This window comes from Rhincodon typus, chromosome 26 (genome assembly GCF_021869965.1).
Source record: "Rhincodon typus isolate 14 chromosome 26, sRhiTyp1.1, whole genome shotgun sequence".
Taxonomy (NCBI): Eukaryota; Metazoa; Chordata; class Chondrichthyes; order Orectolobiformes; family Rhincodontidae; genus Rhincodon; species Rhincodon typus.
Window position 1 is genome coordinate 3,751,769 of NC_063357.1, and position 24,071 is coordinate 3,775,839.

At 41.9% G+C, this 24,071-nt stretch overlaps 1 protein-coding gene across 1 annotated transcript in view; it reads left to right on the forward strand.

Moving 5' to 3' along the window:
- Positions 1–24,071, forward strand: part of bcas3 (BCAS3 microtubule associated cell migration factor) — a 1,061,909-nt gene that overhangs the window by 611,271 nt on the left and 426,567 nt on the right. The window contains exon 19 of the mRNA XM_048612335.1: positions 7,161–7,261. Within this exon, the coding sequence (XP_048468292.1) occupies positions 7,161–7,261 (101 nt within the window). The remainder of the gene's footprint in view (positions 1–7,160; positions 7,262–24,071) is intronic.

A 24,071-nucleotide genomic window follows, 5' to 3' on the forward strand; every position in this document is an offset into this window, starting at 1 on the left:
AGAGCACTCCCAACTGTTAGGTTTGGTACTGTTAGGTTTGAAGCATGATCCTAACTATAAGGCAGTACAGGAAGAATGTTGCCAACTTCAGGGCCCTGTGTTGTGCTTTATGCTGAATTAAAGCCCTTTTCATTGTGAAGGCCACTTCCACTTTTTCGACTGTGGACTAAAAAGTAAGAAAAGATACTGCTTTAAGCCAAGGAAACTGTGGGAGGAGATGTTGCAGTTTTTAATATTATTTATACGGGTCCTGAATTTATGAATGCCTGACTAACGAACACTCATACTTACGAATGCAATCCCACACAGGGGTGTAATTTTAAATATCTGACATATGAGCATTTCCTGTACTTATGAAAGGCTGCTTTATATTGTCCTGCATTGTGTTCCAATTTGTGTACAAGTTGACTTGTGAACAGACTTTGGAACAGAACCCATTTCCATGTTGCCATTATTCAAGCAGTTGGGCAGGATTTTAGACACCTCACCTTCGTGTATGTTCAAACAATTCTTTGATGGATTTTCAATGGACCAATTTTTGTGGGCTCAGCATAGTAACAACCACTTGATTCATTGCTGGGCAAGTGGCTACAGCCCTGTATGTGAGCAATAGTGCAGAAGCATCCAACCTGCAAAGAAAAGCATCTCAATCTCTCCTCCCGTGTGGAGAAGTAACAAAATCTCCCCGTAGCTGTTCCATTCATCATTTCTATGTCACGACAAATTGTCCATTGAAGAAACACCTTTAGAGATCTGAAAGGAGCAGATTTTCATTCAGTGAATGAAATGCAAGACTGGTGTGCAAAGACCCTCGTCTCATCAGCAATGAATCTGAAAGAGTCGAAAGAAAGCCAAATGAAAACAACTCATCGACAACTGTGATCTGCAGTAAAGCCCGTATTGCACTTATTTTATATTTTCCCTCCCCTACTCATAATAATTGAATCTTGTGTTGTCCCTTTGTGTGTCTGTACATGTATTGAAATTTTGAAAAGAGATGGAGTTTAAGTTATAGAGTTATAAGTTAGCAATTCATATTTCTTTCTTGGTGTCAGTTAGTTGAAATTGTTTGGTCACAATAATTAGTTATTATCTTATTAATAAAATAATAATAAAAGGAACAAAGTGAGAGGGGAAAGATTTGAAAGGGACCTTACATGCAACTTTTTCACACAGAGGATGGTGCGTATATGGAATGAGCTGCCGGAGGAGGTGGTGGTGGCTGGTACAGTTACAACATTTAAAAGGCATTTTCATAAGTAGTTAGGGTTTAGAGGAATATGGGCCAAATGTGACTAGATTAATTTAAGATATCTGACATGGACGAGTTGGACCAATGTGTCTGTTTCTGTGCTGTACATCTCTATGACTCTGTGATTATAAATATAATTAAACATTTTCCATGGTCTGAGAAGCAAATTTTAAGCAGTACTTCCACAGTGCTTTCAAATTGTAGGTGTCTAGCCGATCACAGTGTGGGGATGTCCCTCTGTTAGCTGCAGGCCTGAGTGTAAAGGTATAATTATTCCACAAGTTGATAGTTTTGACTTTTGCACTGACGTTGGTGGTTTAGGTTGGCTGTTAATGTACTGATTGTAACAAAGTCAACCAGCGGGAAATCATAAAATATGAGTTTCCTGATTGGGGCTGTTAATCTGTCCAATCAAGGAGCCCTGGCTGACAGATACAAAGAGGAGTGTCAGATTTTCTGGCACTCTGAGAGCTGGCTCTGAAGGAGCGAGCTCTGTGTCCAGGACCATCCATGTGTAAATAAAGGGTGACTTGTTGACCGGATACCGGCCTCTGTGGAGTTATTTCAGTGGCAACGAGAGTAAAGCACGTTCCTGAAGAAACTCGCTTGCAACAGTCGTCTTGCCTCCTCTAATTCTGAGATGCTATCATTTTCACTCGGCGCTTCGAGAGCAAGGAAAATTATTATCGGGATTTATGAATAGGTAAAGACAATCGACATAAGCAAGACACTTTGGTTTAATCCTAAGCAAGACACTTTGGTTTAATCCTTAATGAGATGCTGAAAGACCGCTTACTATGTGAGATTAATGATGTAAACATGCAAAAGCGCCTACTAGCTGAAACCCAACTGGACTTCAAACAGGCAGTATGACTGGCTTTATCATTGGAAAATGCAGGAAGTGGAGCATATGAATTGCAGGATATTCCGGTGGAAGTGGACACCATTGCCTGTCCGACTGAGCTTGAGGAACACCACTTGAGCGAAGGCAATTGCATAGCCACCCTCAGGACATATCCTAAACAGAGGGACTGTAGGCCTGTCCACAGCAAAACTCCAAAACAAAGCCAAGCCTCGGCCAAATGGTTACAATTTTCTTCTGGATCCAGAGTGGGAAGCCATTTTAGTTCCTGCTAGTATGCGGACTTGAGACAGCAAAGGATTCCTATGAAACCCCAGCAGAGTAAAAGAACTCATAGGCCAGTATCCAGGAGAGTGCACACCCTGTAAATTCCACCTACATCTGTTTTGGAATAGTTAAATTGCTTAGCAACATCCAAATCAGACCCAATCACAATAAATGTCTGGATCAGTGGTCATCTGGTTCTAATGGAAGTCCGTACTGGCACAGCTGTTTCAGTGGTTGCAGAACCAGTCTTTAACAAAATTCAAGACAACAAGGTGCAGGGCTGGATGAACACAGCAGGCCAAGCAGCATCAAATTCAGTCTGCCTGTAACATCTTAAGGTTGTGTAAGATTTCAACTAGACTGAGAACCTATACCGGGAACCTTTACAGATTAAGGGTACAACTTTGATTCCAGTCTCTTATGAGAAGCAGCTGGTTCAGCTACCAGTGATCACAGTTAAAGGCTCAGGCCCAAGCTTGATGGGGCAAAATTGGTTGAGAGAGATTTACTGGATTAGCTCAACGTAATTCAATTAGAAAATGGCTGCCCGAGTGAAGTTCTAATTAAATAACCAGAAATCATTCAGGAAGGTCTAGGGACTATCAAAGGAGCCAAAGTCACCTTGCATGTTGACCAGGAAGTAATTCCACAATTCTGCAAGGCCCACTGAGTGCCGTACGAGCAAATGTAGAGACAGAAATCAGAAGGCTGGAAAGCAAAGGAATCATCAAAACAGTCCAGCTTGTAGAATGGGCAGCACTGGTAGTACTGATTTTGAAGACCAACGGGTTGGTTCACCTTCGGAGGGATTTTAAACAAATGGTAAACTGCTTTTCGCAGCATGATAAGTACCCAATTCCACACATAAAGGATTTATACGCAAACCTGGCAGGGGGTGCTGTCCTCTACGAAGCTGAACATGAGCCATGCGTACATGGAGAACATTTTGCAAAGCCTACCCCCACGTTGCCATTTATCTGGAAGGCATGCTTATAACAGGGAAGACCAATAAGGAGCACACTGTGAACTTGGACATAGTACTTAAACTGTCTTCTCAGGAAACTGTAGGTCTAAGAAGGAAAAAATGTGTGTTCCAGCCACCCCACATGACCTACTTGGGCTGCAGAGTTGACAAGACTGAGTCCCACCTGTTGGAAGATGAAGAGAGGGCGATCGAAATTGCCCCAGCTTCCACATCTGTACTGAAGCTCATGTCTTTCATTGGGCTGGTGAATTATTACGGAAAGTTCATATATAATCTGGCCTCCATCCTGGCAGCTTTTTATCAACTCCTAAAAAAGTGTCAGCCTTGAAAATGGTCACGTAGCGAAGCCCGAGCTTTCAGGGAAGTGAAGAAACAGCTATCATCCTCTAAGGTGTTGGCATACTATGATCCCAAGTGAGATCTGGTATTGACATGCGATGCCTCCTGTATGACATCAGGGTAGTATTAGCTCATAGGTGGCCAAATGGAGAGAAACACTCAATAGCAAGTGCATGCAGGACTTTGGCTAATGCAGAGCGTAAATATGCCCAGATAGAGAAGGATGGTTTGACAGTCATAATTGGATGCAGGAAGTTCCACTAATACCTATATAGACATAAATTTATAATAATAACAGACAACAAACCCCTTCTTGGTCTGCTTAAAGAGGACGAGCAATGCGTGCCATAGCCTTAGGCCAAATTCAGTGGTGTGTTCTAATGCTAACTGTGTATAATTACAAGTTGGAGCACTGAATGGTCGACCAAGTAGCAAAGGTAGATGCAGTGAGCCACGTCCCACTGGCAGATACACAACCGGTGGTACCGCCGCTGTAAGAATCCGTAATGGTTTTAATTTTTTTGGACGCACTTCCAGTTACATCTGACAATATCACACTTTGGATGCAGAAAGAATCAGTCCTGGCAAAACTGAAACAGCTGTTGGTGATGGAGGAATCCAAAGGGTCGTCACAAGCAGAATTGAAATCTTTTTGGACCTGGAGAGACTAGATCAAGTTGAGGACAGCAAATTATTATGGGGAGCAAGAATAATCGTCCTGAACAAAGTTTGCCACCAGATACTGGCTGAACTCCACCAGGATCATCCAGGGGTTTCCAAAAATGAAGATGTTGGTGAGAAGTTATGTCTGGTGGCCAGGCTTTGAAGCTGGTGTCTTCCATTGTGAATAACTTTTAGATATCAAAAAACTCTTGCAATCTTCCTTTTATGAGCCTGCTCACTCCCATATTTCATCTTCTCCCCTTTAGAACATAGAACAGTACAACACAGTACAGGCCCTTCGGCCCACAATGTTGTGCCGAACTTTTACCCTAATCCTAAGGTCTATCTAACCTCCACCCCTACCATATACTATCATCCATATGCCTATCTAATAGTCGCTTAAATGCCCCTAATGAGGCCAACTCCATTACCCTCTCCGGCAATGCATTCCATGCCCCGACCACTCTCTGAGTAAAGGACCTACCTCTGATGTCTCCCCTATATCTACCTCCACTCACTTTAAAACTATGCCCCCTTGTAATAGCTACCTCCAGCCTAGGAAAAAGTCTCTGGCTGGCTACTCTATCTAAATCTCTGATTATTTTGTACACCTGTATCAAGTCACCTCTCATCCTTCATCGTTCTAAAGAGAAAAGCCCTAACTCTCTCAACCTTTCCTCGTAACACCTTCCCTCCATTCCAGGCAACATCCTGGTAAATCGCCTCTGCACCTTTTCCAACGCTTCCACATCTTTCCTGTAATGACGTGACCAGAACTGGACACAATACTCCAGATGTGGCCGAACCAGGGTTTTGTATAGCTGGAGCATAACTTCACGGCTCTTGAACTCAATCCCTCTATTAATGAAAGCTAACACACCATACGCCTTCTTAACAACTCTATCCACCTGGGTGGCTACTTTCAGGGAACTGTGGACATGAACCCCAAGATCCCTCTGCTCCTCCACACTGCCAAGAATCTTTCCGTTAACCCTATATTCTGCTTTCAAGTTTGTCCTTCCAAAATGAATCACCTCACACTTTTCAGGGTTAAACTCCATCTGCCACTTCTCAGCCCAGCTCTGCATCCTATCAATGTCCCTTTGTAACCTAGAACAGCCCTCCGCACTGTCCACAACGTGACCCACCTTCGTACCGTCCGCGAACTTACTAATCCACCCTTCCACTCCTTCATCTAAATCATTTACAAAAATCACGAATAGAAGAGGACCAGAACAGATCCTTGTGGTACATCACTCGTACCTGAGCACCATGTTGAATATCTTCCGTCCACTACCACCCTTTGTCTTCTAAGGGTCAGCCAATTCTGAATCCAATCTGCCGCATTACCCCCTATCCCATGCCTCCTTACCTTCTGCATGAGCCTACCATGGGGAACCTTATCAAACGCCTTACTTAAATCCATGTATACCACATGCACTGCTCTACCTTCATCCACGTGTTTGGTCACCTCTTCAAAGAATTCAATAAGGTTTGTGAGGCATGATCTACCCCTCACAAATCCATGCTGACTATCGCGAATCAAACTGTGCTTTTCCACGTGATCATAAATCCTGTCTGTCAGATCCCTTTCCAATAATTTGCCCACACTGACATAAGACTAAGAAAATCTCCTACGCTCCAGTGAAAAAAGTCCCAGCCGAACCTTATAACTCAAATATTCCATACCCAGCAACATCCTGGTAAATCTCTTCTGAACCCTCTCCAGCTTAATAGTAACCTTCCTATAACTGGGACATAACTGTTGAGGGATTCAAAAAAATGGTGAGAGATTATCTGAAAGAGGCCTCCGTTGCATCCTAAGTAATTGTAATGAAGATGTGCAATCCAAAATATTGATTTATAATGTAATCGACTGGACATATACATTTGTGTGTATGTATATAGCTTGAAGTTTTGAAAAGACCACTTTGCAAAACAAAATCCACTGGCTACAGCAGTAACAATATTGTATTTTTAAGGAACAATCTGCTTGAACGGCGACACAGAGTCTACAATACTTTCACATGAAACCAGTTTGTGGGTGAAAATACGATATTAGATTTAAGCTAGAGAGTCTAAGATAATTGTTTTAGCTGCATCTTCTTTCGTACTTTCTCTGAAACCCATCTCATTGTGAGTCATAAATCTAGTGAATATTTTATAATCACAATGGAGAGTTCCTAAAGGAGAATTCAAATCTACTGTCTACAGAAAAAACAATGTCAACTAGCCATATCTGATCCAGGAAGATTTCCCAGTGCCAGCAGTTTGTGTGGAAATTGATTTTGGCTGTAGTCTGGCACTTTGGGTGATCTGTGAATAATTCATTTTTTTCTGAATTTAACTGATACTTGCCCAAAGTACTTTTAAGATAATATTCTGCACAGTTGTACAGATTTTGTGTCCATGTGTGTTTTTCTTTTGGGAAGGGTAGTTGAATTCATTTGCACAGTTTTAACCTTTTGTTATTTTTTTACATCATTGTTTGAGTAAATGAGGTCTTTATTTTTTAACTAAAGGAACCAGGTTGACTTGTTTCTGATATTGAGCTATATACAGTGTAATATATATAATTGACGATGTTATTTTCCTTTTAAAATTCAAACTTTGATGTGACTAGTCAGGGAGTGGGGCAAGGCATCCTTCCTAAATGGTTGATAACATGATATCCATAGCAATGATCAATGTAAAAACACCAGTGTGATATTTGCATTCTGAATGCTGAATGTGGAAAGTATACTTTGTTCTTGCCAAATCTGTTGTGTTTTTTTTCTCCCTCTGCCATATAGGACTCCACAGTGGAATGAACTCCAACCACCATTCAATGCAAACCATCCTTTGCTGCTTAGTGCCGATGCTGTCCAACACTGTCAGAATCAGCTGGCTGGTTGTAAGTAGCTGTCCCTCTATCAATGTTTAATGGTGCCAAGTTGCAGTTTGTTGGAGACATTCAAATTAACTGTCATAACTATAATATAGCTGAAACCCATGGTTTAGGATGTTATTCAGATCTAGATGTCAGATAAATTGTACTGCTTCTGAAGCCAATTTTACTCTTAGATAACAAGGTGTAGAGCTGGATGAACACAGCAGGCCAAGCAGCATCAGAGGAGCAGGAAGGCTGACGTTTCGGGCCTAGACCCTTCTTCAGAAATGGGGGAGGGGAAGGGGGTTCTGAAATAAATAGGGAGAGAGGGGGAGGCGGATAGAAGATGGATGGAGGAGAAGATAGGTGAAGAGGAGACAGACAGGTCAAAGAGGCGGGGACGGAGCCAGTAAAGGTGAGTGTAGGTGGGGAGGTAGGGAGGAGATAGGTCAGTCCAGGGTGGACGGACAGGTCAAGGGGGCGGGATGAGGTTAGTAGGTAGGAGATGGGGTTGGGGCTTGAGGTGGGAGGAGGGGATAGGTAGGAGGAAGGACAGGTTAGGGAGGCGGGGACGAGCTGGGCTGGTTTTGGGATGCGGTAATGGGAAGGGAGATTTTGAAGCTTGTGAAGTCCACATTGATACCATTGGGCTGCAGGATTCCCAAGCGGAATATGAGTTGCTGTTCCTGCAACCTTCGGGCAGCATCGTTGTGGCACTGCAGGAGGTCCAGGATGGACATGTCGTCTGAGGAATGGGAGGGGCAGTTGGTTTCTGTTGTTAATACATGGGTTTTTTTTTTCTCAATTGTTACCTGTATTAGTGTTTAAAATACTAAAAAAAATTTGATGCAGAAAAACTACTTCCTTTGATGGTGAAATCAAAAGCAAGGTGAAGTAATCTTAAAAATGAGGTGCAGGCTCTTTAGGAAGGAATTCAGAAGCATGTTTTCTCACAAACACAAATAGAAATGTGGAATTTTTTGTCTGTGAATGCTGTTGATTTGGAGACAATATTTCAAGACTCGAGAGACTTTTAGTTATGGCTATCTCGGGATAAACCAAGGTAGATAAATAGTGTTGTGGTACAGATCAGCCATGACCTCATTGAATGATGGAGCAGGCATACGGGATTCAAGACCTATTCCTTCTCTCCTGATGAAGGTGACTTATGTTGAAATCTGGTTTCAAGACGCCATTCAGCCCTCCATGACTGTTTACTGTGGTTGGTCTTCCTTGTGAGCTTACATGATCAGTGCCAACAGGATATTCAACCATTTTGGACATTCTTAGTTAAACAGATACTTGCTTTCCCTGCCATCCACATTGGCTGTTCCCTACAGTAGTTACTGAACTTGGATGAAAAGCAGGAGCACTGGCTGTCTTTATCCCAATCTTCTCCAGCATTCCCAAGGACCCCCAGCTGCATTTAAGATAAACTAATTCAATGTAAACCATTCACAATACCCTCTAACCCTAAACTCTGTCTTCAGTGAAGGCCTCACTTCATCCCTAAATGCCCTGAATGGCCTACTCCCATGTTCCTATGATGTGGAGCAATATCTTTTGTCATTTTGTCTTTCACGCCCATTTCCTTGGCCAGATTCTTCCTCCTCCAATTAGTGACCAATGAACCCATCTTCAATACTCTCCCTCCACCTGGGCCTCTCCTTTGGTCTCTCACTTTCTGTAGATCTTTTAATTGTGAATTCTGGCATGACGTCAGCTGTCTTATTTTTTTCTGCTCCTATCATTCACTCTGACCTATGGCCATCTGAACTTGTTGTTTCCTACTCATACATCTAACCATAACATTGTCAGAAAACTGTAGACAAGAGTGTTAACATTGTTGCCTGCTATCCTGACCCTTATCTAGTAGAAGCCAAATGCTAACACTCCCAACATAATCTCCTACCACCCTTTGGACCATGACCCTACTATCGAACCTGAAGTCACAGTACCTATGGTGAAGAAAATTCAGTGCTGACAAATAGCCATTGACTGAAACATTAACTCAGTTTAACTCCACAGATTCTGCCTGTCCAGCTAAGTATTTTGTACATTTTCTGTTTCGATTTCAGTGCAAATTAGTATGTGACATGTTCCCACCATTTCATTCAAATCCTGGCATTTTTTATGGCTGATGAGTGTATTTGTTTCTAATAAATGTGATGGAATTAAGAATGACTGACAAAAAGTAGTCAGTGAGCCCAGAATCATCTTCTCTGTAATCAAGTTTCCTGTAAATGAGGAATGGGATTAACTGAAGCAAATACTAACAATGTGATACTTATGTCATCAATGCAGTTTTAATGATGCAATTTGCAAAAAGGTTTTCCTTGTTTCACCAGTTTTCTGCTGTGATCCCTTTAAATTAGATCCCTGTTTCAATTTTTTTTTTCAAATAGTAGTCTAATTCAATGGTGCTATTAACCTTCAGTTCTGCTCATTGTATCTGTGATGATCCTTTGGACATTCCATCACCCTGCCATGGTGTCCTTTCTAATGTATATACACTAAGAGTTCATGTAATTTATACACAGGAAATCCTGTAGAAAGTCTTATTGCTCACTTGTTCTTTCCATAGGCACTTAAACCCATTCAGTACAGTTCCAGCATGATGCATAACTAGGCACAGCTGAGCAGGAAAAATTACATATTATTGCCTAATGGTTAAATGTGGTAGCAAATTATGACTTGCAAGCCAAATCATCGATTTAATGGTAAATCTACTGTTTCCTTATTTCAGCTTGGTAACAATGTGAAGTGTCTCAATAGTTATCTGTCATGTGTACTTCAAATATCCCTGTAACTATCTTTAGCATCCTGCCTGACTTTCGCCCCACAGATAGTCTAGTGACATAATTGCTTTTCCTTGATTTATCCACCAGGAAATAGACTTCAGCCAGTTTGGGAGAAGCCCCTTGCTATCTACCCTAACCTCAGAATCACTTTTATCCCACCCTATTTTCCACAGGTACTTTCAAGATGATGCTAGAAAGGCGGTCTTCAAAACAGGCAAAATTGAAGTCCTGCCTGAAATCCAACTAAGTAGCATGATTCAACAATGGCAACAATAATAACCTATGTTTATATAACACCTTTAGTGTAAAGAAATGTCCCAAGGTGCTTCAGAGGAACATATAAAACAAAGTATGAAGCAAAGTCATGATGGAAATAGTAACTAATTGATGAGTGCAAGTATCTTGGAGGGTAGTAGGTTAGAAGAGATTACAGAGTCAGGAAGGAAAAAGCTTATGGCGGAATTTGAAAACAGGGATGAAAATTTTAAAACCAAGATGTTGCTTAAACAGGAGCCAATGTAGGCTGGTGGGTCTGGGTGGGATTCTCATCAGAGTGTCAATGTGGACTTGATGAGCCTGCTTCCACACTGTAGAGGATTCTGTGATTCCATGATGGTGCTGACGGTCAGCTGTAGGTGAGAATTATAAGTGGATTGATTCTTGGGTAAAATCAGAGGTAGCAGTGCAAGACCAGGAAGAGAAGCCGCTGCAAGTCATTTTCTGGCTATGACAAGATAGATAAAAACGGTACTAAGTGAGAGCTGTCCCTTTGAACTGAATGACATTGGATGTGCTTAGGAGAATAGTGTGGTCAACCATGTCATGATCTATAATCAGATCACAAATCATAGAATCTCTACAGTGTGGAAACAGGCCATTTGGCCAAACACATCCACTCCGACTCTCCGAAGAGCACCCACCTACCATATCCCTGTAACCCCGCATTTCCCATGGCTAATCCACCTAACCTATGCATTCCTAGACACAATGGGCATCTTAACATGGCCAATATATATATAGATGATTTGGAGTTGGGGACCACGTGTAGGGTGTCAAAGTTTGCAGATGACACTAAGATGAGTGGCAAAGCAAAGTGTGCAGAGGACTGTGAAACTTTGCAGAGGAACATAGATACATTGAGTGAGTGGGCAAAGGTCTGGCAGATGGAATACAATGTAAATAAATGTGAAGTCATACATTTTGGTAGGAGTAATAGTAAAAAGGATTATTACTTGAATGGTAAAAAGTTGCAGCATGCTGCTATGCAGAGGGACCTGGGTGTCCTTGTGCATGAATCACAGAAGGTAGGTCTGCAGGTACAACAAGTAATTAGGAAGGCAAATGGAATTTTGTCCTTCATTGCTAAAGGGATTGAAATAAAAAGCAGAGAGGTTATGTTGCAGCTGTACAAGGTGCTGGTGAGGCCACACCTGGAATACTGCGTGCAGTTTTGGTCTCCTTACTTGAGAAAGGATGTATTGGCACTGGAGGGGGTGCAAAGGAGGTTCACTAGGTTGATTCCGGAGTTGAGGGGGTTGGCTTATGAGGAGAGACTGAGTAGTTTGGGATTATATTCATTGGAATTCAGAAGATTGAGGGGGGATCTTATAGAAACATATAAAATTATGAAGGGAGTAGATAAGATAGAAGTAGAGAGGATGTTTTCACTGGCAGGTGAAGCTAGGACAAGAGGGCATAGCCTCAAGATTAGAGGGAGCAGATTTAGGACTGAACTGAGAAGGAATTTCTTCACCCAGAAGATTGTTAATCTATGGAATTCCTTGCCCAGTGAAGTAGTTGATGCTACTTCAGTAAATGTTTTTAAAAAAAAGTAGATTTTTTTTGAACAATAAAGGAATTAAGGGATACGGTGAGAACGCAGGTAAGTGGATCTGAGTCCACGAAAAGATCAGCCATGATCTTAGTGAATGGCGGAGCAGGCTCGAAGGGCCAGACAGCCTACTCCTGCCCCTAGTTCTTATGTTCTTATGTTCTTAATCCACCTAAACCTGCACATCTTTGGCTGTTGGAGGAAACCCACACAGATATGGGGAGAATGTGCAAACTCACACAGGCTGGTGCCCAGGGTTGCAATTGAACCCAGGTCCCTGGCGCTGTGAGGCAGCAGTGCTAACCACTGAGCCACCGTGCCACCCTGAAGGGCAAGGAGGGAAAGATTGTCACAGTCACATAGGATGTCATTTTCACAAGAGCCAATTTAGTCCAGTGGCAGGGATGGAAACTTGAAGAGATTCAAAACATCAAGTTCCAGGAAAGGTGGAAATGGATTTGGGAAATGACAACATATTCAAGGACTTTGGAGAAGAGAGTTTGGAGATGGGAAATCTAGTGAACATTCCTGATGGAAAAATTTGAATTAGTCTGTTAAGCGGTTTATTTGCCCTGGGAATCTGGACGACAATGCTATTGATTTCCTAGTCACATTCCTTTTCTTGATAAACCTGAAATGACATGAATGTCGACACTCATTATTGTTGATTCCCTTGTTTTAGTGAAGAACATACAAATCCGATTCATTTCTGGCTTTAGTCAGCTGACTTCACAAGGATAGCTACAATTACAATTAGCACACCAGTCAGGATTACTTGTTCCTGACTATTATTCATTGACCTCAGTCAAATAGGTATTCGACAACTGAGGACAGGAGCTATGATGAGGTACTGCTCAAACACTCACTGGGTTACACTTGTGTGGTGGTTATGGTACTGTGCTAGCATGACAATGGCTCAGAATTCAAAATACCTTCTCTTCTGAGGAATAGCTGTGAGATGTTACGATTGAAACTGCTGCCTTGTTTGCCTTGTTTTTGTACAAGAGGTAACTGTGGTTCTGCCTATATACAACCAAAGATACCAAGTTTGCCAGTAATGCCCATATCTTAAGAGTAAATTACAAACAGGTAGCTGGGCCTCTGTAATGAAGAAGACTAAATTGTGTAACTATAAGCCAATGTCGATGGGACAAGTTCCAAAAGCAAATAGAGTCAGCCACAACAGGAGACAAAATTGAGGTTAAAAATAACTTTTGTGTATTGGGCTGCATGGGGTTAAAGAAAGTGGTAATCATGCAAGTAATAATACAAAAATCAAATGGGTATCGTTAAAGAACAGCTCAGTCCTAGAATTTGTAGCTGTCTATCTTTTATTCGAGTATTAGTATTTTTGTCAGTTGTTTGGTTACATTATCTGTTCAACTGGAGATGAAAGCCCCCAGCTGACCACTCACAGAGTCTTTGCGCAGACCTTTATAGGCTGCCACAGTTAGCCAGTGATCAGATGTCTGCATTAGCAGTCATTATCCTTGATTAGAGTTGACCTTTGTCCTCTGGGGTCAGCAAACAAATACCAACTTTTGTTTCCCTCTCTCAACACTGGGTGTCAATACCATGCTTCTGTCTTTTTTGGAACCGTGTAGAAGATTGTGCATTTTACTGAGTAAGATTTGAGTTCCTTGTAGTTATTCCTGCAGAATAACGTCATAAGTATAGAATGAGTCTCCCTGATGGACAATTGATGCACTCCTTCCTGAGTCACTAAGGAATTTCTCAAATAAATGAGCAGGATAATTATGACACTATTAAAAGTCAAAGGCCAGGCTGTTGTGGTGCAGTGGTAGTGTCACTACTTCTGAGACAGGATGTCTGGGTTCAAGTTCCACCTGCTCCAGAGGTGTGTCATAACATCGCTGACCAGGTTGGTTAGAAAATATCGACAAGTCAAAGATCTAATTGTGTAGTAAACAGATGTCCTGTATTCGAAAAAACGAACTTTAGACTCGTATCCATTAGATCTGTCCTAGGTAATTTTTGTCCTTACAAATCCTGTCAACTTCTTTCCTGAAGGTGATATTTTTCCTTGAGTGTATGGGTACTGCAAGACCCAAATGATTGTTCACCATCTGTGAATGTAGACAGGGACTGTCAGCCGGCTATTCCCAGTGGATTGGAGTGAAACTCTATCACTACTAATCCTGTTCCTGATCCTATCTTCATTGAATGCCCACTTCTGTGCATTTTCCAAGAGGAATCACTGAAACAGGGTCAGGAGCTGCAAGTTCCCAAACTCAGGCACCTGAGGCCAAATTTAACACTCCTATAGCAACCTGAGCAGAGGCAAAAGGAAGTGTTCGAAATCTCGGCTCTTGTATTGAACATGAACACCTTAACAATGGGTCATAAGAGTGGCAGTTCCTTTATAAGCACTGTACTTTACATGCCCTTCAAGACCAAACCTTACTATTGCATTAAGATGTTTTGTGAAAATTAGCATTCCTGATGAGTGATTCTGAAACAACTAGCAACTCACTGTACTTGTGTTGATGTGAGGAGATACACCCTGTATTGCATATTTACATGTCTTTTTAGCAAAAAGCTCCAAGTTATTTTGAGCAACAGTAAACTCAGGATAATTTTGAGTAATCATGTTATACTTTCAAAGGAACCATTTTACTTTGATTTATCTTTTTTGGACAAATTTACCCTCTCTGTTCTATTGAGGCACACCCCCCTTTCTTGCTAGGACTCCATGGGTGAAGAGCCACAGGTTGTTGGCACCAACAACATATGTCGAAAGAGAGATGAGGTCCTGAAAGTAGAATTTAGGGAGCTAGGTGTGTGACTGATAAAAGGGCCTCCAAGACATTAATCTCCTAATTATTCCCAGTGCCACATACTAAGGTACAGAAATAGATTGAGCAAATGAATACATAGCTGGAAAACTGGAAGGCTGGAAGGGAGGGCTTGAGATTTCTGGGACATTGGGACTGATCCTGAGGCAGGTGGGACCTATACAAGGGAAAAAGTTTACATCTTGGAAGGACCAGGATCAATACCCTTGCAGGAAGATTTACTCATATTGTTAGGGAGTGTGTAAATTAGCTTATCAGGGAGATTGGAACTTGATGGTGAATTCAGGCAGAATAAAATTAAAACTCACTATGGGAAGTAGAAAAGCCATAAATTAAAGTGAAAAGTAGCAGAAACAAATCCTAAAAAAAAAAGTTAGTGATCGGAAGAACTGAATATAGGATCAGTTTGGGTGGAGCCAAGAAACTGCAAGGGATGTTAAACATTGGTACAAGTGGTTTAAAGATCACAGTGGTAGTGATAATGTAGGGAATAGTATAAATCAGGAAATTAGAGATGCATGTAACAAATGGAATGCAGTAATCTTGGATGATTTCAATCTCCATATAGACTGGGTAAATATAATGAGCAACAAATCTGTGGAGGAAGAATTCCTGGAATATATTTGAGAGAGTTTTTTCTGGAGCAATATGTTAAGGAACCAGAGATAGTAAGAACTGCCAATGCTGGAGTCTGAGATAACACAGTGTGGAGCTAGAGGAACACAGCAAGCCAGGCAGCATCAGAGGAGCAGGAACGCTGACGTTTCGGGTCGGGACCCTTCTTCAGAAATGGGGGAAGGGGAAGGGAGCTCAGAAATAAGTAGAGAGGAGGGGTGAGGCTGGGGAAGGTAGGTGGGATGGTGATAGGTGATTACAGGTAGGCAGTGGTGGGGATTGGTCAGTGAGGTGGGAGGATCAGGTAGGTGGGAGAGAAGATGGACAGGTTGTGTCAGGTCAAGGAGGCGGGGATGAGAGGAAGGGTTGGTCATGGGATGAGGCCGGGGTGGGGAGATTTTGAAATCAGTAAAGTCCACTTTGAGACCATTGGGTTGTAGGCTCCCAAGGCGGCATATTACGTGCTGCTCCTCCAGTTTCCAGGTGGCATCATTGTGACACTAGAGGAGGCCCAGGATAGACATGTCATCCAGGGAGTGGGAGGGGGAGTTGAAGTGGTTTGCGACTGGGAGGTGTTGTCATTTGTAGCAAACAGACCTCTACAAAGTGGTCCCTGAGCCTCCGCTTGGTCTCACCAATGTAGAGGAGGCCACATCGGGAGCAGCTGATGCAGTAGACCACATTAGCGGATGTGCAGGTGAACCTCTGTCTGATGTGGAAGAAGTTTTTGGTTCCTTGGAAGGAGGTGAGAGGGGTGGTGTAGGGGCAGGTGTAGCACTTCCTGCAGTTGCAGGGAAAGGTGCCAGGGCTGGCGGGGCTAGTGGGAGTGTGGAGCGGACGAGGGAGTCGCGGAGAGAGTGGTCCCTATGGAAGGTAGATAGGAATGGGGAGGGAAATATATCCTTGGTTGAAGGGCCCGATTGCAGGTGGTGGAAGTGGCAGAGAATGATACGTTGGATACGGAGGTTAGTGGGGTGATATGTGAGGACAAGGGGGATTCTGACTTTGTTTTTTTTTGCGGGGAGGGGATGTGAGGGCAGAGGTGCAGGAAACGCAAGAGATGCGGTTAAGAGCATTTTTGACCACTGAAGGGGGGAAGTTGCGGGCCTTGAAATAAGAGGATATCTGGGATGTTTGGGAGTGGAACGCCCCATTTTGGGAGCAGACACAGTGGAGACGGACGAATTGGGAGTAGGGGATCGCATTCTTGCAGGAAGGTGGGTGAGAGGATGTGTAGTCTAGGTAGCTGTGGGAGTCGGTGGGCTTGAAATAGATATCAGTTTCAAGGCAGTCACCAGAGATGGAGTCAGAGAGGTCCAGGAAGGAGAGAGAGGTATCAGAGATGGTCCAGATGAACTTGAGGTTGGGGTGAAAGGTGTTAGCAAAGTTGATGAACTGTTCAAGCTCCTGGTGGGAGCATGAGGCGGCGCCGATACAGTCATCGATGTCGTGGAGGAAGAGGTGGGGGATAGTGCCAGTGTAGCTGCGGAAGAGGGACTATTCCACATATCCTACGAAGAGGCAGGCGTAGCCTGGGCCCATGTGTGTTCCCATGGCCACCCTCTTAGTCTGTAGGAAGTGGGAGGAGTTGAAGGAGAGAGATCCCAATATGGCCTCCTGTTCAGATAAGGATATCTGTTGTTAGGGTAGAATGAATGACCAGCTGGGAGTTCCAACACACAGCATATAGGAAGGCAACCCATGCTGACCAAATCCTCAATTTCCACAGCAATCACCCAGTGTCCACAAACAAAGCTATGTTAGGACACTATTCAAACGAGCCACAACACACTACAACACACCAGAACTATGCAAGTAGGAGAAACAGCACCTGTACAAGATATTTGCTAACAACCACATTAAGAATCTAACAATGACCATGAATCCATTGTCGATTGTCAGAAAAAACCCATCTGGTTCACTAATGTCCTTTAGGGAAGGAAACTACCATCCTTACCTGGTCTGGCCTACATGTGACTCCAGACCCACAGCAATGTGGTTGACTCTGAACTGCCCTCTGGGCAATTAGGCATGGACAATAAATGCTGCCTAGCCAGTGACGTCCTCCTCTTGTTAACGAATAAAGAAAAAAGAACGGGTATCCCAACAAAAACTGAAAGAACTGCGGATGCTGTAAATTAGGAACAAAAACAGAAGTTGCTGGAAAAGCTCAACAAGTCTGGCAGCATCTGTGAAGAGAGGATATCCCAACAACTTCATCCGCAGGTGCCTACTGGATAGACAATGTCGAGAGGACACAGTACGCCCCAAAATACTGGCCACACTACCCTATATCAAGAACATATCAGAAATGACAAGGAGACTCCTGCGACCACTAGGAATCATGGTAGCACACAAACCCACAGCCACACTACAACAAACACTCACAAGGACCAAAGACACCATATCCATGACGTGCAGGACCAACGTAGTTTATAAAATACCTTGCAATGGCTGCAACATACATTACATTGGCCAGACTGGTAGGAAACTAGCCAACAGGATACACTAACACCAGCTAGCAGCAAAATGACACATTGAACTTTCACTCATCTCAGTGCACTCAGGCAATGAAGGCCATCAATTTAATTGGGATAACGTGACCATCCCAGTGCAAGCCAACTGCAGACACACACGGGAATTCTTGGAGCCCTGGTTTTCAACCCGTAATGCAATCTACGAACATGTGGAAATAGTCCCCTTATACAAACCCATGCAAAAGGGAACTGGAAATGACACAACCCAACTTAACAGATCGGATCATGTAAATTCCAAACGGAATAGAACAACATCGCTTCATCGGAGGCCGCTCCGATGATGTTACCTAGCATGGTGATGAAATGTCTGTACGATAACCAGCCAGCTCGGCGAACAAGCCAACAACCTCATTATGAAGGTATGAAAAGGAAGATGGCTGTGGTAGATTTAAAAAAATACATTAAAAAGGTTTAATAGTAGATAGTCAATGCATAGTATTTAAAGGACTAATGCTTGATTTTCAAAAAACATACATGCAAGAGCATGGCAGATAGAATACAATATAGATAAGTGCGAGGTTATCCACTTTGATAAGAGGAACAAAGATGTAGACTATTTCTTAAATGGTCAGAGGTTGGAAAATGTTGATGTCTGAGGGGACTTGGGTAACCTTGTTCATAAGTTGCTGAAAGCATACAGATGTAGTGAACAATTCAGAAGACAAATGACGTGTTTGCCTTTATCGCAAGAGGATTTGAGTAAAGGAGCAAAAGGGTCTTGCTTCAATTGTAGTGAACACTGGTGGGACTGTGCCTAAAGTATTGTGAGCATTTACCAGAGGAAGGATATACTTGCCATAGAGGGAATGTGGTGGAGTTTCAACAGACTCGTTTCTGGGAGGTGAGACTGACCTATGAAGAGAGACTTATGAGACTGGGCCTACATTTTCTAGAGTTTTGAAGAATAGGATGTGATCTGATTGAAACTTACAAAATCCTTAAAGCGATAGATCAAATAGGTAAAGAAATGATGTTTCCCCAGTTGTGAGGATCTAGAACCAGGGAACAGAGTCTCAGGATAAAAGGCAAGCCATAAAAAAAAACAAACAAATAAAAATTAAAAGGCAAGCTATTTAGGACAGAGATGAGGAGGAACTTCTTCATTCAGAGAGTGGTGAATCTTTGGAGCAGTCTACCCCAGTGGACTGTGAAAGTTTAGTCATTAAGTAAGTTCAAGACAGATATTAATAGACTTCTAGTTACTATTAACATAAAGGGATGTGAGGATAGAATGGGAATATGGCATTGAGGTAAGTGATCTAGAAGATGTAGGCATGAGGAGCTGAATTGCCTGCTGCTGCTCCTAGTTCTTATCTCGCTCAGATGCATTTTCTTTAGGTGAGACTTTTAGCAGTGCCAGCTGCAGAGGGCATCAGAGCTGAGCTCAATCCTGAACTCGGCCAAAGACTAGCTCCATAGGCATTTTCAATAAAGGACATTCAGTCCATTATGCCTGTGTCTATGCCAGTTCTTTGCAAGAGAAATCCAAATTAAATCCTTCATTCCTTCCCTTTTGTCTTCATAGACCTCCTTTGTTAGAAATATTTATCTAACTTTGCCTTCTGTGCATTGATCTCTGCCTCAAACACACCTCAACCACACTTTCCAGGTGGCAGTGGAGGGGTGTAGCAACAGATATTGGCATGGATTTGGAATTCATGCTGATTTTTCTGATGATTACTGCAGTACACTGTCATGTTAATACTTTATGTCTTAATATTCTAGCCTCATTAAATAATTTCATATTTGTTATTTAAAAGGATCTGAGATGATTTGGAAGGAATTGTTTCTACTTGCGTCACTTTCAAGTTCCTTCTAAAGTAATTGTCACCTCCGTTTCAAACCAGCATCGTAACCTCTTCTTCAAGAAACCCACACTGACACTTCATCCTTGAATTGTACTGTCCCATCCCCCATCTCCCTTTACTCTGCAAAGTTCTTGAACATGTTGATGCCTCCTGAACCCATATACTTATTTTCCAAATGTCTATATTCGAACTTGTCGGATCAGGTTTTTGCCCTTACCACAACACTGAAAAGCCCAATCAAAATCACCAGTGATATCCTCTATGATGGCAGACAAAGTGAGCAAACTCTTCCTCGGTTCTTTGTAACCATCAGGAAGCGATGGCCTAGTGGTATTATTGCTGGACTGTTTCATCCAGAGACCCAGATAACGTTCTGGGGATCCGGGTTCAAATTCTGCCACAATGGAATTTGAATTCTGTAGATACCTGGAATTAAGAATCTAATGATGACCGTGAATCCATTGTCAATTGTCGGAAAAACCTTCCTGGTTCATTAATGTCCTTTAGGGAAGGAAACTGCCATTCTTATCCAGTCTGGCCTGCATGTGACTCCAGACCCACAGCAATGTGGTTGACTTTTATCTGCTGTCTGGGCAATTAGGGATGGGCAATAAATGCTGCCTAGCCAGCACACCTCTCATTCCTTGAATGAGTAACGAAGAAATAAAAACCTTTGAGATGGTCAGCCAGCCAACTTCCTCTCACACCTGTCACTTATGGTCCAGTGTGCTAGGACTGTAATTGCCTGTCTCTACTGTTATCCATTTACTCAAGATTGGAGCATCTTGAGCAATGAGTTGTCTTACATTGCACTGTTAGCCCTGTCATCTTTGCATCTCCACTGTACTCCTGCAGAGTTTACTTGCTTCCTTGCTCCTTTGAATCCTTTGAAATCCCTTCATAATCTCAAATGACAGCTGTGCCTTCAGTCATCTAATCTCCCTTGGTCCAAAGTTACCTTCCTAATCTCCACCCAGATGCAACTTTCCTACACTTGTTTAAGACCTTAAAAACTGCCTTTTTTTAAATCGAAGTTACTCCTTCTCATACTTCCTTTTTTGGCCCAATGTACATTTTTTTCGATGAAATTCCATGGGACATGTTAATGTATCAATAGAATCACAAAAGGGTCATAGAATCACAAACTTTCTACAGTGATCAAAGGCAGTTTGTAAATGAATACTGTTGCTCAGTCAGTTAGCAATGCTCACTCATCACAGTCACTAAAACAGTGTGTAGTTTCGTACATATAAAAGGCTTGATCATTTATTTATTTTAAGGAAAACAAAAGTCCTCAGCCTGTGCATCACTTTCTGCTGAACAAAATACACCTCTGATTAAGAGTTTTTCTATGGTGTCAGTCTCCCTCCTGGAAATAATTGTGATCTCCTCAGAGCCACAGCAAGAAAGCACTTAAATTTCAAAAGTGTAAAGTTTGTAGACATCATAAATGTGATTTCTTTTGCATTTCATCAACTAGTAGTAAAATTTGTGTACTTCAAGAAGTAGAAGACCTGGAAAAATCTGTTGTGTCTTAATTTTTAAAAAAAATGGTTATTTCAAAAAAGCAAACTTGTACATTCTTCAATCCTGTTTCTGACATGCTACATATATCCACACCATTTCTGATGGTAATTATAAGCTGGTTGAAAGAAAACTATTTAAATCAAAAAAAGACTTAAAACTTTCCTTAAACCAATAGATGAAGCCATGTTTATGGATTGGATTACAAAGCCTAGTTAAATTAACTAGTTTTTAAGACTGATCAAATTGACTTGTGGTTATTGCTGAATAGTTAACTTTATTTTCCTTTCAGTAAAGTTGGTCTTCTTTTGGACTCCCACTTTACCCATGTTATTGCTTTGTAGCTGGGATTTGGACAGGGCATTTACTTCCAGTGTCTAAGTTGTTACACCATTGCTAATGGGGAAAACCCAAAACTGCATTTCATAAATATAAAATAGTGACAAATAAATCTAGCCAGAAATTTTGGAGAAATGTCTTAACCCCAAAAAGGTAATAAATTTGCTACCACTTACACTAGATGATGTGAATAGCATTATTAATCGAGGCTTTCAAAAATAAATTGGATCGTCATGTGAAAAGGAAATATTCACAGGACTACATGGAAAACGTGTAGTCGTGGCATAGGGTGAGTTGTTCTTACAGTCAGTATAGATATGATGAGTTGGAAAGCCTGCTATGTTGTAACCGTTCAAATATTTCATAAGTATATGAGAGAGAAAGGCATAAAAGGATATGCTATTAAGGTGAAATGCTAAGAGAGATAAATATCTTTGCAGCATAAATACCAGCAACGTACACGCAAACTAAATAGCCTACTTCTGTCCTGTAAGTACTATGTAATTAGGTGACATAAAGAAGCAGTGGAGTTGTCTGTGTTAGTGTCACTGGATCGTGGTTAGGAGCTGGAACTTCCCCTAACCAAAGCTGCTTGGGTTGGAGGTAGTATATTGGCACGGATAGAGAATTGGCTAATGGACAGGAAACAGCGAGTGGGGATAAGGTATTCTTTTTCAGGTTGGCGACCCATGATCAATGGAGTTCCACAGGGATCAATGCTGGCAGCATAACTGTTTACAAAATATATAATGACTTGGCAAAAGGAAGTGAATGTACTGTTGCTAAATTTGCAGGCATCACAAAAATAGGCAGGTTGTGAGAGGAATATGGACAGATTGCAGAGAGATATTGATAGGTTAAGTAAGTGGGCAAAAAGTTGACAGATGGCGTATAATGTGGAAAAATGTGAAGTTATTCATTTGGAAGGGTTATAACAAAAGAATATTGTTTAAATGGAGAAAAGCTCCAGAAAGCTGCAGTGCAAAGGGAAAGCTAGCAAACAGCGCAACAGGTAATTAGGAATGTTGATTCTTATTTCAAGGGGGTTGGACTGGAAGAGTAGGGAAGTCTTACCACAACTGTACAAGGTCCTGGTAAGACCACATTTGGAGTATTGTGACCAGTTTTGGTCTCCTTATTTAAAGAAAGATATTATTTTATTGGAGACAGTTCAGAGAAGGCGGAGATGATCCCTGGTATGAAGGGATTGTCTTAAGAGCAAAGGCTAAACAGGTTGGACTCCACTCATTGGAGTATGGAAGAATGAGAGGTGATCTCATTGAAACAGTTAGGATTCTTAAGGGGCTTGACAGGCGAAATGCTGAGAGGATGTGTCCCCCCTCATGGGAGAGTCTAGGACTAGAGGTCATAATCTCAGAATAAAGGGGCACCAATTTAAGATTGTGATGAGGAGGAATTTCTTCTCTCAGAGGGTTGTAAGTCTTTAGAACTCTTTGTCAAAGAGAGCTGTGGGCGTAGAGTCCTTGTGTATATTTAAGGCGGGGATAGATAAATTTTTGATCAGTTGGGGATTCAAGGGCAGGAAAGTGGGTGTGAGGAATGTCAGATCAGCCATGATCCTATTGAATAGCAGAGCAGGCTTGAGCCGAACAGCCAACTCTTGTTCCTATTTCTTATGGTCTTATAGTTCTAAGGCCAATTATAGCTTCCCTAGTCCTATCTGAACAGAAAGACTACTATGCCATTTTGCTGTCCCTGTGCCTCCTGAATCTTAGCAAAATGGTCCAAGGCTGTGAGACACTTCATGTGAATGGCAGGATGTAAGAATGTAAGTTAATGAGCAGCTAAAGGACCAGAGAGCAAAATTCCTGTATTTAATATTTCTGAAAACCCAGTTCCTCTCCTTTCTTTCTCAGCCAAGAGGCAGTTCACCCATCCACTGCTTTTCTTGCTGATGATTTCATCCTTAACTCTGGGTAAATACTATCACTTGCAGTTTACCATGTGGTGTCTTTGTTAAATTGGCGCACCAAATATGAGGAAAATGAGGCAGCAGAAAACTAGTCTTGGAAAAGAAGGTAATTGTTAAAATGCCAATATATTGGAAAAATAAGTCAATTACTTTAAAACGGTATTGATGAGATTAAAACAAAAGATCAATTTTTTTTAAGTTTGACCTTTAGAACATTAGTCTCAGAGACTATTCTATACAAAGGAAAGGGAGGAGAAAATTTTCCTTAGTGAGGGAAACTATGGGCACCTGATGCAGGCATTGTCCTGTACTTGAGTCTGTCCTCTGGGCAGGGGGATGAGCCACAAGGTAATTGCACAGTACTCTGACCACTCCTGTGGGACTGACTAATGAAGGATAAGAGAAATACAATCTTCATACTGGCTGACTGTTAGAAAACTTTAATAATTAATTAGTGTACTGCTATTGCACCCCAGGGTCAGGGATCAAGGAAGAATCTTTAGGCAGCTTTATGTGCAACATTAAGTGGCCATGGTCAGGATGTGAATGTTATGAACATGATCTTTGTTCAGCTAATTTTACAAAGTAGTATCGGATTAGAGAAAGAATTTCCAAGCTCTGATTTCAGAT